Source organism: Stomoxys calcitrans, chromosome 5 (genome assembly GCF_963082655.1).
Source record: "Stomoxys calcitrans chromosome 5, idStoCalc2.1, whole genome shotgun sequence".
NCBI lineage: Eukaryota > Metazoa > Arthropoda > Insecta > Diptera > Muscidae > Stomoxys > Stomoxys calcitrans.
In genome coordinates this window covers 130,983,489-130,999,724 of record NC_081556.1, presented here as the reverse complement: position 1 = coordinate 130,999,724, position 16,236 = coordinate 130,983,489, and the positions used below count along the sequence as shown (strand labels likewise).

General features: G+C 37.3%; 1 protein-coding gene across 1 annotated transcript in view; it reads left to right on the top strand.

Moving 5' to 3' along the window:
* Window positions 1–3,284: 3,284 nt before the first annotated feature.
* The window catches only part of LOC106088330 (semaphorin-2A), a 411,928-nt gene continuing 398,976 nt past the window's right edge, over window positions 3,285–16,236 (top strand). Inside the window, exon 1 of the mRNA XM_059370110.1 lies at window positions 3,285–3,678. Within this exon, the coding sequence (XP_059226093.1) occupies window positions 3,321–3,678 (358 nt within the window). The 5' untranslated portion in view covers window positions 3,285–3,320. The remainder of the gene's footprint in view (window positions 3,679–16,236) is intronic.

The following is a 16,236-nucleotide window of genomic DNA, read 5'->3' as shown; positions in this document are numbered from 1 at the left end:
TCTATTGTAATCACTCTAAAACCTTCATAAATTGAGGTATTGAGCTGAAATTTGGCACAGATACGTCTTTTTGATGCACGCTGGTTAAGTTCTTGAATGGGCCAAGTCGGACCATATTTGGATATAGCTGCTATATAGACCGATTTTCCGATAAAGGGTCTAATGCCCATAAAAACTTTATTTTTCATTTGTTTTTGCTGAATTTTGCAACAGTGAGTAGACGCTTCCCGACAACTGACCTAAATATGGTTCAGATCGGACTATATTTAGATATAGCTACCATATAGACCGATCTCCCGATAAAGGGTCTGAAGACCATGAAAGCTTTATTTATATACGATTTCGCTGAAATTTGCAGCAGTGTATTATTTGAAGCCTCCCGACATCTGATCTAAATATGGATTAGTTCGGTCCATATATATAGATAAAGCTGCCATATAGACCGATCTCCCGATAAAGGGTCTAAAGGCCATTAAAACTTAAATTTTTATCCGATTTCGCTGAAATTTGGAATAGTGCGCAGTTTTAAATCTCCCAACATCCGGCCCAAATATGGTGCAGATCGGATTATATTTAGATATAGCTGTCATGTAGACCGATCTGCCGATGAAGAGTCTGAAGCCCGCAAGTGCTTCATTTTTTAACCGATTGCGCTGAAATTTAAAATAGTGGGGTATTTTAAGGCTCCCAACATCTGGTTTAAATATTGTTCAGATCGGACTTTATATAGATATAGCTGCCATATAGACCGATCTCCCGATAAAGGGTCTGAAGGCCGTAATTTTTTATCCGATTTCGCTAAAATTTGGAAAATGCGCAGTTATAAATCTTCCAACATCCGGCCCAAATATGGTGCAGATAGGACTATATTCAGATATAGCTGTCATATAGACCGATCTGCCGATGAAGAGTCTGAAGCCCGCAAGTGCTTCATTTTTTAACCGATTTCGCTGAAACTCAAAATAGTGGGGTATTTTAAGGCTACCAACATCTGGTTTAAATATTGTTCAGATTGGACTTTATATAGATATAGCTGCCATATAGACCGATCTCCCGATAAAGGATCTGAAGGCCACAAAAGCTTTAATTTTTATCCAATTTCGCTGAAATTTAAAACAGTGGGGTATTTGAAGCCTCCCAGTATCTCATCTTAATATGGTTCAGATCGGACTATATTTAGATATAGCTGTCATATAGACCGATCTCCCGATAAAGGGTCTGAAGGCCATAAAAGCTTTAATTTTTATCCGATATCGCTGAAATTTGGAATAGTACGCAGGTTTAAGCCTCCCAACATTCGATCCAAATATGGTGAAGGAATATAGACCGATCTACCGATGAAGGGTCTTTAGCCCGTAAATGCTTCATTTTTTAACCGATTGCGCTGAAATTTAAAATAGTGGGGTATTTTAAGCCTCCCGACATCTGATTTAAATATTGTTCAGATCGGACTTTATATAGATATAGCTGCCATATAGACCGATCTCCCGATAAAGGATCTGAAGCCCATAAAAGCTTTAATTTTTATCCGATTTCGCTGAAATTTGGAATAGTGCGCAGTTTTGAACCTCCCAACATTCGATCCAAATATGGTGAGGGTCGGACTATATTTAGATATAGCTGTCATATAGACCGATCTGTCGATGAAGGGTCTGAAGCCCGTAAATGCTTAATTTCTTAACCGATTTCGCTAAAATTTGAAACAGTAAGATATTTTTAGCCTCCTGACACCCAACCTAAATATGGTTCAGATCGGACTATATTTACATATAGCTGCCATATATACCGATCTGCCGATAAAGGGTCTAAAGCCCATAAAAGCCCTATTTATTACGCGAAATTTTAAATATTGAGTAGTTTTACGCCTCCTAACATAGGACCCGTGTGTGGTTCAGATCGGACTATATTTAGATATAGCTCCCATTTAGACCGATCTGCCGATAAAGGGTCTGAAGCCCATAAAAGCTCTATTTATTACCCGATTACGCTGAAATTTGAAACAGTGGGTAGTATTAGTTCTTCCGACATCCGTCTCAAGTATGGTTCGGATCGAACTATATTTAGATATAGCTGTCATACAGACCGATATCCCGATAAAGGGTCTGAAGCGAATAAAAGCCATATTTTTTATTCAATTTCGCCGAAATTTGAAACAGTAAGTAGTTTTAGGCCACCCGCCACGTGACCCAAAAATGGTAAAGATCGGACTATATTTAGATATAGCTGCCATATAGACCGATGTGCCGATTAAGGATCTAAAGCTCATAAAAGCTTTATTTATTACCCGATTTTGTTGAAATTTGAAATGAAAAATTCAACAGTGACTTATATTTATTGGACCACTCAATATCCGCCTCGAATTTGAGTGCATAAGTTGCCCAATTTTCACCGGATTGCGACGAAAGGAGAGAGTGGTGGGTATCCAAAGTTTGGCCCGGCCGAACTTAATGCAATTTTTACTTGTTTCTTTTGGTAAAGGGTACTTAAACTCTACCCATTCCTTTGGGGAAGAGTTCTAAAACTACACTTTACTTTAGTAAATGGTATTGAAATTATATTTTCTTTTGTGAAGGCATATTAAAATTTCTCTTTTCGGTGGGAAGGCGTGCTAGAACTACTCTTTCCCTTTGGAAACTACCCCTTCCTTTGTGAGATGGTGCTTACACTACCCTTTCCTTGGGGAAAGGGTACTAGGGCTCCCTTTTCTTTGGGAATGGATACTAAAACTATCCTTTCCAATTGCAAAGAGTTCTATAACATCCTTTCTTTTGGGAAATGTTACTAAAACTACTCTTTCCTTTGAGAATGAGTGTTATAACGGCGATTTTCTCTTAGAATGTTTACTACATTTGACCTTTTCTTTGGGCACTTAAACTACCCTTTTCTTTCTTTCATTAAATTTTTGCTGTTAAAGAAAATTTCCGTGAAATTTTGTCTTTAAAGTAAACTGAATTGCTATTTTGTCCTTAGAGAAAATTAAATTTTTTGTGGTTTTGTTTGCATTGCTACCATAATCTTTTGCTTAATGCTGTTCACTATTAATATTAATCCCAGAAAAAAATCTTCTCATTTCAGGTGTATTCAGTGATTTTTTTCCTGTATTGTCGCATATCTCACAATTGATTAAATCCCATTGTGAAAATAGTGAAAATTTAATTCCTAGCCTGATACAGTTGGGCAAAATTTAAAAAAAAAATTTACTCTCATAACAACCAAAATCTATGGCAAAAGTGGAAAACCTGGAATAAGCAAAAAAAAAAATCCAATAAAAACCAGAAATATAACAACATTTGTTAGAGGCATTAAAATCCTTTTTGTGCATGAAAACAACGTCAGCGTCAACAGAAGCCACAATTGCCCTACAGTCAGAAATGGAAAATTCGCCCCAAATCAGAGCAATGACAATACGCAAAACTGCAGTGAAAACTGAATTGTCGCGACAATCCCTGCAGCCAACCGAATGGCAATGGGGACAAGCAAAAGATACAACGAACTCAGTGCAGTTGTTTAAGCATCCTCAGCAACGCAAGCTCAAACAATCAACATCATCACATTGTGAAAAACATTCTTTGCGGCTGCTGATGCAGCAGCATCAACATCAATGGCTGCTTATGGCAGTTGTCATGTTGACATTTTTTACGGTCATCATTGAGGGGATTACCGAAGAATTGTCACCAGGTAAGTGTAGCACTCCGTGTTAACCTTTTTTTGTTTTTATTGAAGGGGGCACTAGAAAAACTGGTACCTAGCCAATTGTCATTGTAGTTTTTATGATTTAAGTGACATGATAGGGATTTTTTGGAAAATCTAAGCCTTGCAAAAATTCAAGTGTATTAAAATTGAAATTTTGTTTCAAAGTGTCTGAAATGACCAAATGCTTTGTGTCTATAGGTAGCAAAAAAAAAAAAATTACAAAAATTAATATAAGCTCATTTTTGTGGCATTGTGGCTGAAAGTTAACTTAGAAAAATATTTGTTTTTGAAACAAAATACTTTTTTATACCCTCCACCATAGGATGGGGGGTATACTAATTATTTCGTCATTCTGTTTGTAACTACTCCTACTACCATAAAGTACTACTACTACCATAAAGTATATATTCTTGATTGTCGTGGCATTTTATGTCGATCTACCCATGTCCGTCTGTTCGTCCGTCCGTCTGTTCGTCCGTCCGTCTGTCCGTCCGTCCGTCTGTCTGTCGAAAGCACGCTAACTTCCGAAGGAGTAAAGCTAGCCACTTGAAATTTTGCACCATTACTTCTTATTAGTGTAGGGCGGTTGGTATTGAAAATGGGCCATATCGATCCATGTTTTGATATAGCTGCCATATATACCGATCTTGGGTCTTGACTTCTTGAGCCTCTATAGTGCGCAATTCTTATCCGATTGGAATGAAATTTTGGACAATGTGTTTTGTTATGATATCCAACAACTGTGCCAAGTATGGTTCAAATCGGTCCATAACCTGATATAGCTCTCATATAAACCGATCTTGGGTCTTGACTCTAGAGGGCGCAATTCTTATCCGATCTTGGGTCTTGACTTCTTGAACGTCTAGAGTGCACAATTCTTATCCGATTGGAATGAAATTTTGTACGACGTGTTTTGTTATGATATCTAACAACTGTGCCAAGTATGGTTCAAATCGGTACATAACCTGATATAGCTGCCATATAAACCGATCTTGGGTCTTGACTTCTTGAGCCTCCAGAGTGCGTAATTCTTATCCGATTGGAATGAAATTTTGTACGACGTGTTTTGTTATGGTATCCAACAACTGTGCCATGTATGGTTCAAATCGGTTCATAACCTGATATAGCTGTCATATAAACCGATCTTGGATCTTGACTTCTTGAGCCTCTAAAGGGTGCAATTCTTATCCGATGTTATTGAAATTTTGCACGTAGTGTTTTGATATCACTTTTAACAACTACGCTAAGTATGTTTTAAATCAGTCCATATTTTAATATAGCTGCCATATAACCGATCTGGGGTCTTGACCTCTTGAGCCTCTAGAGGGCGCAATTCTCATCCGATTTGGCTGAAATTTTGTACAACGGCTTCTCTCAAGACCTTCAACATACGTGTCCAGTATGGTCTGAATCGATCAATAGCTTGATACAGCTCCCATATAAACCTATCTCCCGATTTTGCTTCTTGAGCCCCTTCAAGGCGCAATTCTTATCCGAATGAACTGAAATATTACGCAATGACTTCTACAATGTTCAGCATTCATTTATAGTCCGAATCGGACTATAGCTTGATATAGCTCCAATAGCGTAACGGTTCTTATTCAATATTTCATGTTTGTCTAAAAAGAGATACCCCGCATAGAACTCGACAAATGCGAGTCGAAATTTTGCGCAAGCAAAATTTCAAGCGGATATCCAACACTAGAGCACCCAATTATTTTATTATATATTATATAATATAATAACAAGAGCCGAGACTCTTCACCTTTACAAATACTAGCTGAAACCATTTTCAAGTTTGATTAAGAAAACACAAGGCGCTTAAAAATAAGGTGAGAAACATTTATTGTTTCATTTTGTATTAGCTTACAAAATCACATTTTACATGTTCTAACATTGCCGACTTATAAATAATTAAAATTTTATTATACCTTGGTTGGTGGCTTGGGATAAAATCTATTTCGGATTTCCAAAATTTCAGCATAAAATTCCATAACTCCAATGTTTGTAAGTGGATAGCCATCGTATATATTCAACACAAGTTTGTAAGAACTTTGAGGCAAGACAAAAGGCAACATGGTGGCATCAATATACAAATTCTTGGCAATCAATGAACCCTGGAATGAGAAATGAGTTTTATTACTGAAAATTAATTTTTCATAGAAAAAATAATTTTTTATAGAAAATGAATTTCTCATAAAAAAATTAAAAATTAATTTTTCATAGAAAAATGAATTTTTCATAGAAAAATGAATTTTTCATAGAAAAATTAAATTTTTATAGAAAAATTAAATTTTTATAGAAAAATTTATTTTTCATAGAAAAATTATATTTTCATAGAAAAATTATTTTTTCGTAGAAAAATTAATTTTTCATGGAAAAATGAATTTTTCATAGAAAAATGAATTTTTCATAGAAAAATTAATTTTTCATAGAAAAATGAATTTTTCATAGAAAAATGAATTTTTCATAGAAAAATGAATTTTTCATAGAAAAATGAATTTTTCATAGAAAAATGAATTTTTCATAGAAAAATGAATTTTTCATAGAAAAATTAAATTTTTATAGAAAAATTAAATTTTTATAGAAAAATGAATTTTTCATAGAAAAATGCATTTTTCATAGAAAAATTAATTTTTCATAGAAAAATGAATTTTTCATAGAAAAATGAATTTTTCATAGAAAAATGAATTTTTCATAGAAAAATGAATTTTTCATAGAAAAATGAATGCAGACTGACGGAATTCTAGGTCTAAGACCTTTCTTTACCGAGCTTGAAAATCACTGAGGCATAAAAAACAAAGATTTTGCCATTATCTTTTTGGCAATACTAGTTCAAACATCTCACGCACGTTTCGTGTTTTGTTTCACTGTCAAACATCTTAAGTTTGGTCTATAATTTAACCATGAATTGTCTTACAAACGAACAACGCTTGCAAATTATTTTCTGTGAAGAAAATTCATCGCGCGCACCATGTTTAATTTTACGACGAAGCTCATTTTTGGATCAATGAGTAAAAGTGTCGATTTTGGAGTGAAGATCAGGCAAAAGCATTATAAGAGCTACCAATGCATCCAGAAAAAGTCACAGTTTGGTGCGGTTTATGGGCTGGTGACATCATTAGACCGTACTTCTTCAAAGATGATGCGTAATCGTAACGTAACTGTGACTGGCGAGTGAGATGATTTCCAACTTTTTTTTACCAAAAACGCAAGAGCTTGATTTGCATGGCATGCGGTTTCAACAAGATGGTGCCACATGTCATACAGCACGCGTAACAATGAATTTATAGAGAGGCGAATCCGTTGAACATTTAAATTCACATTTGGGACTGGTCAATTTGGGGCATAGATTGTGCGATTTAACGCCTTTAGACTATTTTTTGTGGGGCTATGTTAAAGCTCATTTCTATACAGACAAACCCGCTTCAATTGACGCATTGGAAGACAACATTGAAGCATTTATTCGTGAGATACTGGCCGAAATGTTGGAAAGAGTATGCCAAAATTAGACTCAACGGATGGACCATTTGAGGCGCAGTCTCAGCCAACATTTGCATGAAAAAATCTTTACATTAAATTATGGACCATACTATCGATTCAAATAAATTTTTCATGCATTTTTCCGAAATTTATATGTTTTTGTTTGTTTTTTTTTTTTTGAAAAACTTTCCTACATCTCTTAAAAAAATCACCCATAATGATTTTTTTTTTTTTTTTGAATTTTAATGTCTTATTTTCTCTTCTTTAGTTGTGCGAACTTCGCGAACCACTTTAAGGGGCCATCGATTTAATTTATAAAACCAATTTTGCAATAAATCATGTGAATGAGTAGTATCAGTATAAGTGTCCCTATTATTATACCCACCACTGTAAGATAGGGGGTATATTCATTTAGTCATTCCGTTTGCAACACATTGAAATATCCATTTCCGACCCTGCAAAGTCTTAAAATCGGATCGGATCGTCGTAAAATTCTAAGACGATTTAACGATGTCCGTGTGTCTGTCCGTCCGTCTGTTGTAATCACTCTACCGCCTTCAAAAATTGAGATATTGAGCTGAAATTTGGCATAGATACGTCTTTTTGATGCACGCTGGTTAAGTTTTTGGACGGGCCAAATCGGACCATATTTGGATATAGTTGCCCTATAAACCGATCTCCCGATGAAGGGTCTGAAGACCATAAAAGCTTTATCTATTTCCCGATTTCTTTGAAATTTTCAACAGTGAGTTATTTTAAGCCTCTCGACATCTGGCCCAAAATATGGATTAGGTCGCTGCATTTTTAGATACAGCTGCTATATAGACCGATCTCCCGATAAAGGGTCTGAAGCCTATAAAAGCATTATTTTTTTTATCCAATTTCACTGAAATTTGTAACCTCTACCGCCTTCAAAAATTGAGATATTGAGCTGAAATTTGGCATAGATACGTCTTTTTGATGCACGCTGGTTAAGTTTTTGGACGGGCCAAATCGGACCATATTTGGATATAGCTGCCCTATAAACCGATCTCCCGATGAAGGGTCTGAAGACCATAAAAGCTTTATCTATTTCCCGATTTCTTTGAAATTTTCAACAGTGAGTTATTTTAAGCCTCTCGACATCTGGCCCAAAATATGGATTAGGTCGCTGCATTTTTAGATACAGCTGCTATATAGACCGATCTCCCGATAAAGGGTCTGAAGCCTATAAAAGCATTATTTTTTTTATCCAATTTCACTGAAATTTGCAACAGTGAATAGTTTCAGGCCACCCGCCATCCGGGTGAGTTAGATATAGCTGTCATTCAGACCGATATGCCGGTTAAGGGTCTGAAGCTCATAAAAGCTTTATTTATTCCCCGATTTTGTTTAAATTTGAAAACATAGGTCAACAGGGACTTATGTTTATAAGACCACTCAATGTCTGTGCCGAATTTGGGTGCTAAATTATCCAATTTTCACCGGATTTTGACGAACGGTGATGTAAACCACCCACCCGAGGTGGTGGGTATCCAAAATTGTCCAAAATATTTCCAAAATTGAATTCACCGAAAAAATCACCATAATGAGCACGCGTGAATTAAATGAGACTTCATTTCAAATTTAAGTACACCCTTTTCCATGTTTTCTTACTCTTTTGGTTGAATTTTATCTTCAGTAAATGTTGTCCCTATTATTTTTTCCACCACTGTGTATACCCATGCCGTTTGAAGGTCTTATGCCCATAATAGCCGTATTTATTGCCTAATTTGACACAGCGAGTTTTATTAGGCCACTTGACACCAGCAGTGAGTATGGTCTTGATTGGAGTCTATTTTGATATAGCCACCATTTAAATCGATTTCTCTATTTAAGGTCTTGGGCCCTTAAAATGCACATTTATTACCGGATTATGCTGAAATTTTCCATAGCCAGTTGATCATGGGATCATAAAAGGCGGGCTATATCTGGAAAAAGCTGCTTTATATGCCAATTTTCCGATTTGGGCTATATTTGGAGAAAGCTGCTTTATCTTACCCATCTCCAGATTTAAGGCCTTGATGACATAAAAAACGGATATGTTTTCCGATTTCGCAGGAGTTTTGTGCAGCGACATCCATACCTAGTATCGACATCCATACCTAGTATCGACATTCATACTTAGTATCGTCTAGAACGGCTTTTATTTGGATATGGCTGTCTCATAAACCTATCTACCAACTTAAGATCGGGGACGCATAGAAAGCGCTTTTATTTCCCTACTTTGCTAAAATTTGTTACAGCGAGTTATGTTAAGGTTCGTGATATCCTTTTTGAGTGTGGTTCAGAATGGAATACGTTTTGATATACCTTTCATGTAGACTGATCTCCCAATTTATCCACCGTAGCGCAGAGGTTAGCATGTCCGCCTATGACGCTGAACGCCTGGGTTCGAATCCTGGCGAGACCATCAAAAAAAATTTTCAGCGGTGGTTTACCCCTCCTAATGCTGGCAACATTTGTGAGGTACTATGCCATGTAAAACTTCTCTCTAAAGAGGTGTCAAACTGCGGCACGCCGTTCGGACTCGGCTATAGAAAAAGGAGGCCCCTTATCATTGAGCTTAAACTTGAATCGGACTGCACTCATTGATAGGTGAGAAGTTTGCCCCTGTTCCTTAGGGGATTGTTCATGGGTAAAATTGGCAATTTTTGATCTACCAATTCAAGGTCTTAGGCCCATAAAAACCGTACTGATTGACTGGTTGTTTTAGAATTTTGCGTGACGAATTGAATTAAGCTCCTGCACATCCCTATATACAGCATGGTCTAGATAGGACTATGTTTGGTATAGTTGCCACATACACCGATCTACTGATTTAAAGTATTGGGCTTTTTAGAGGCGCCCAATATCCAAAGTGGGGTGTATCCACACTTCGGCTTGAGCGAACTTAATGTGTTTTTTTACCCTCCAGCATAAGATGGGGGGTATACTAATTTCGTCATACTGTTTGTAACTACTCGGAATATTCATCTGAGACCCTATAAAGTATATAAATTCTTGATCGTAGTGACATTTTATGTCGATCTAGCCATGTCCGTCCGTCTGTCCGTCCATCCGTTTGTCTGTCCAAACCATGCTAACTTCCGAAGGAGTAAAGCTAGCCGCTTGAAATTTTGCACAAATACTTATTATTAGTGTAGGTCGGTTGGTATTGTAAATGGGCCATATCGGTCCATGTTTTGATATAGCTGCCATATAAACCGATCTTGGGTCTTGACTTCTTGAGCCTCTAGAGTGTGCAATTCTTGTCCGATTGGAATGAAATTTTGCACAACGTGTTTTGTTATAATATCCAACAACTGTGCCAAGTATGGTTTAAATCGGTCCATAACCTGATATAGCTGCCATATAAACCGATCTTGGGTCTTGACTTCTTGAGCCTCTATGGTGCGCAATTCTTATCCGATTGGAATGAAACTTCGCACGACGTGTTTTGTCATGATATCCAACAACTGTGCCAAATATGGTCCACATCGGTTCATTACCAGATATAGCTGTCATATAAACCGATCTGGGATCTTGACTTCTTGAACCTGTAGAGGTCGCAATTATTATCCGATTTGCCTGAAATTTTGTATGACGGGTTCTCTCATGACCACCAACATACGTGTTTATTATGGTCTGAATCGGTCTATAGCCCGATACAGCTCCCATATAAATCGAACTCTCTATTTGACTTCTTAAGCCCCCAAATGGCGCAATTCTTATTCGAATTGGCTGACAATTTACACAGGTCTCCAACATATAATTTAATTGTGGTCCAAACCGGACCATATCTTGATATCGCTCTAATAGCAGAACAAATCTTTTCTTATATCCTCTTTTGCCTAAGAAGAGATGCCGGGAAAAGGACTCGACAAATGCGATCCATGGTGGAGGGTATATAAGATTCGGCTCGGCCGAACTTAGCACGCTTTTACTTGTTATTACTTGTTCATTTTATACATACCGTATAAGGACACGAATGATTAACATTTGTATACTTAGTCAAAATGGCGCTTAGAATTTTCCCATATGGTCCCTGCATATGTTTATCGAACATTTTGCATACATTCAAGGTGACATTTATCAAAAATGGATTATAGACATTGGCTGAATTGCGGGCAAACAAAGCGATATTTGCCTGAGTAAGAGCAAAAGAAATATTGAAAATTCTATTAAAATAAACACAAAACAGTTTAAAAACATTCGCTCAATACCCACCGAAATATTGGTCAGCTTATTTTTGGCCAAACATTCCATTCTGGCCACAGCCTTATAACGATTTACAGCCTTTAGAATACAACTATGATTGTGGAAGTGGGTAGGATTGGGGCGACAAACCAAATTGGTTAATTTTATGTTCATGCCGCCAAGGACCAGCTGAAAGGTTTTAGAAATTTTCAATATATTCTGTTGAAATTATTATTTTTTTTTTTTCAAACTCACTGTCACGTAAACACTCAGAACTACAATGGACCCCTGTCTGGCAGACATTTTGTTTCTACTGAATTGCAAATCATGCCCTAAATGGCCACATGATTTTAGGCAGTCGTGTTTGTCAAGCTTTTAATTTCGCTATTTAAGTTCTGTTATTATCTGATGTCTATCACCAGATGTTTTATTTCACTCAAAATATTTGTTGGTATCTCAAACAGAACTCAATGTTATTTTTAGAAACAAAAAATAAACCTGAACATGAGCTAAGAGTTTTGAAGCGTAACGCTTTAGTAATTAATTCATGCCATCGCGATAATCTTTGTACCACTAGCATTGCATAGTGAATGTCTAATGACAACATTTTACTTTTCTTGCTTAAAGAATTTTTAGAAAATTGTGGAAAAATATTTTATGGTTTGACCATCCATCCTCCATGGGGGGGTTAAATACCATAGGCGAATAAATCATTATATTTTTATACCCTGCACCATAGGATGGGGGTATACTAATTTCGTCATTCTGTTTGTAACACCTCGAAATATGCGTCTGAGACCCCATAAAGAATATATCTTCTTGATCGTCATGTCATTTTAAGTCCATATAGCCATGTCCGTCCGTCTGTCCGTCCGTCTGTCTGTCCGTCCGTCAGTCTGTCGAAACCATGCTAACTTTCAAAGGGCTAAAGCTAGCCGCTTGAAATTTTGTATAAATTCTTCTTATTAGTGTAGGTCGGTTGGAATTGTAAATGGGCAAAATCGGTCCACGTTTTGATATAGCTGCGATATAAACCGATCTTGGGTCTTGACTTCTTGAGCCTCTAGAGGGCGCAATTCTCATCCGTTTTGACTGAAATTTTGCACGTGGTGTTCCGGTATTACTTCCAACAACTGCGCTTAGTGTGGTTCTAATCGGTCCATGTCTTGGTACATCTGCCATATAAACGGATCTTGGGTCTAGACTTCTTGAGCCTCTAAGTGGCGCAATTCTCGTCCGAAATTTTGACTGAAATTTTGCACGTAGTGTTTTATTATGACTTCCAATCTGGTATCTTGACTTCTTGAGCCACTAGATTGGAATGAAATTTTGTACGACGTATTTCGCTATGACTTCCAACAGCTGTGCCAAGTATGGTTCAAATCGGTACATAACCTGATATAGCTGCCATATAAACCGATCTGGGATCTTGACTTCTTGAGCCTCTAGAGGGCGCTTTTCCTATCTGATTGGAGTGGAATTTTGTACGATGTGTTTCGCTATGACTTCCAATCACTGTGCCAAGTATGGTTCAAATCGGTACATAACCTGATATAGCTGTCATATAAACCGATCTGGGATCTTGACTTCTTGAGCCTCTAGAGGGCGCCTTTCCTATCTGATTGGAGTGGAATTTTGTACGATGTGTTTCGCTATGACTTCCAACCACTGTGTCAAGTATGATTCAAATCGGTACATAACCTGATATAGCTGCCATATAAACCGATCTGGGGTCTTGATTTCTTGAGCCACTAGAGGGCGCTTTTCTTATCTAATTGGAATGATATTTTGTACGACGTATTTCGCTATGACTTCTAACAACTGTGCCAAGTATGGTTCAAATCGGTACATAACCTGATATAGCTGCCATATAAACCGACATTTACAATCCCAATCATATAAACCGATCTGGGATCTTGATTTCTTGAGCCACTAAAGGGCGCTTTTCTTATCTGATTGGAATGAAATTTTGCACGACGTGTTTCGCTATGACTTCCAACAACTGTGCCAAGTATGGTTCAAATCGGCCCATAACCTGATATAGCTGCCATATAAACCGATCTGGGATCTTGACTTCTTGAGCCTCTAGAGGGGGTTTTTCTTCTCTGATTGGAAAAAAATTTTTTACGACGTGTTTAGGTATGACTTCCAACACCTGTGCCAAGTATGGTTCAAATCGGTTTATAACCTGATAAATCTGCCAAATAAACCGATTTGGGATCTTGGCTTCTTGAGCCACTAGAGGGCGCTTTTCCTATCTGATTGGAATGAAATTTTGAACGACGTGTTTCGCTATGACTTCCAACAACTGCGCCAAATATGGTTGAAAACGGTCGATGTTTTCATATAGCTGCGATATAAACCGATCTGGGGTCTTGACTTTTTGAGGCTCTAGAGGGCGCAATTCTCGTCCGATTTGACTGAAATTTTGCACGACGTGTTTTGTTATGTCTTCCAATAACTGTGCTTAGTATGATGCAAATCGGTACATAACCTGATATAGCTGCCATATAAACCGATCTGGGGTCTTGACTTCTTGAGCCTCTAGAGGGCGCAATTCTCATCCGATATAGAAGAAATTTTGTGCAACGGCTTCTCTCATGATCTTCAACATACGTTTCCAATATGTTCTGAATCAATCAATTGCTTGATACAGCTCCCATATAAACCGATCTTCCGATTTTGCTTCTTGAGCCCCTATAAGGCGCAATTCTTATCCGAATGAACTGAAATATTACACAATGACGTCTACAATGTTCAGCAATCATTTATGGCCGGAATCGGACTATAACATGCTATAAAGACATACCGCGCATAGAACTCGACAAATGCGATCCATTGTGGAGGGTATATAAGATTCGGCCAGGCCGAACTTAGCATGCTCTTACTTATTTTAGCTCTCTTTATGAGAGACCATATATTTATATACCCTGATTTAGAGTTTTCCACATCAAATGTTTAGCAACTCAACTATTTATCTGCTTCGATTAATTCCTCGAATTTTCTCCCTCGTATATCGATTTTTAGGTTTTTTAGGTTTTATGATACACAAACGCAATGATATCCCATTTGTCAGCGTTCGTACAATTTCGCCCTTATTTGCTTTGACCATGTTGCTTGTTTTACATTTTAATAAAAAAAACCTTCAATTATGTAATTAAGATAGTTTACATCGATTCTCCAAGCATAAAAAAAAACGGAAAGTAAACAAGTAAAGACGCATTAAGTTCGGCCTTGCCGAACTTTTGATACCCACCACCATGGATAAATTTATTATCAAAATTTATTATAATAGTAATATATCCATATTAATATCCAAATATAGTCCGATCTTAATCATGTTTGATTCAGTTGCCGAGAAGCACGATGAAAGTTACAGTTCGAAATTTCAACGAAATCGGGTAATAAGTGCGCCGTTCATGTGTTTAAGTCCTAATTTGGATGATCGATCTATATGACAGCTTACTTTAATTGGCTATGACAGAATATTTGTTCCACTAGCCGAACGTGGAATAGCGTTCCAAGCACCTCGATCTTCGGCGCTCAAAAAAATCTCTAAAATCAAGTTTTGAGGTGTCTCTTCCATCACTTGATCTTTCCATCGGGCTTTTGGTCTTCCCGGTTTGCGTGTACCACCGTGTTTCCCTTCAAAAAAATTCTTTGCTGGAGCTTCTTCATCCATTCTGACAACATGACCTAGCCAACGCAGCCGTTGTATTTTGATGCGTGTAACTATGCTATCGTCTCCATACAGCTCATACAGCCCGTAGTTCATACGTCGCTTATACTCTCCCTTAACGCAAACTGGTCCATATATTTTAACGAAGAATCTTTCTCTCAAATACTCCAAGTACTGTCTCATCTGCTTTCATAAGTACCTATGCTTCAAAACCATATAACAGCACGGGTAGTATCAGTGTCTTGTCTAGTGTAATCTTCGTCTGTCGAGAGGTGGCCTTGTTTCTCAACTGCTAACTTAGTCCAAAGTAGCATCTGTTTGCCGGTATTTTTCTTGGCTTAATCTCAAAACTGGTGTCATTCGTTTCGGTTACGGCGGTGCCGAGGTAGATAAAGTTACTGACTGTCTCAAAGTTGTGGTTCCCAATTTGTCTCCATTTTCTTTATCTGCTCGGTTGTGCAAGGCTTTTTGGGAGTTGAAACCATCCATTTTGTCTTATCTCCATTTACTGCCAGACCCATTTTCACTGACTCTCTTTCGATTCCTTCAAAGTCTGCAGTTACTACTTCCGGTGACCGACTTATGATATCGATGTCATCGGCATAGGCGAGTAGCATGTGTTCTCTTGTGATTATTGTGTCATATCTATTCACATCTGCATCTCGTATAATCTTCTCCAACAGGATATAAAAGAGGTCACACGATAGACTGTCTCCTTGTCTGAAACCTCGTTTGGTATTAAATGGTTCGGAGACATTCTTTTCTATTCCTACTGAGGAACGTGTATCAGCAAGTATCATCCTGCAGAGTCTTATTATTGGGTTGCCCAAAAAGTAATTGCGGATTTTTCATATAGTCGGCGTTGACAAATTTCGTCACAGCTTGTGACTCTGTAATTGCATTCTTTCTTCTGTCAGTTATCAGCTGTTACTTTTAGCTTGCTTTAGAAAAAAGTGTAAAAAAAGTATATTTGATTAAAGTTCATTCTAAATTTTATTAAAAATGCATTTACTTTCTTTTAAAAAATCCGCAATTACTTTTTGGGCAACCCAATATATCCAAATCTGGACCGATCTGGGCCAAATTGACGAAGGATGTCGAAGAACCTAACACAACTCACTGTCCCAAATTTCAGCGAAATCGGATAATAAATTTGGTTTTTATTAGCCTAAGACCCTACATCG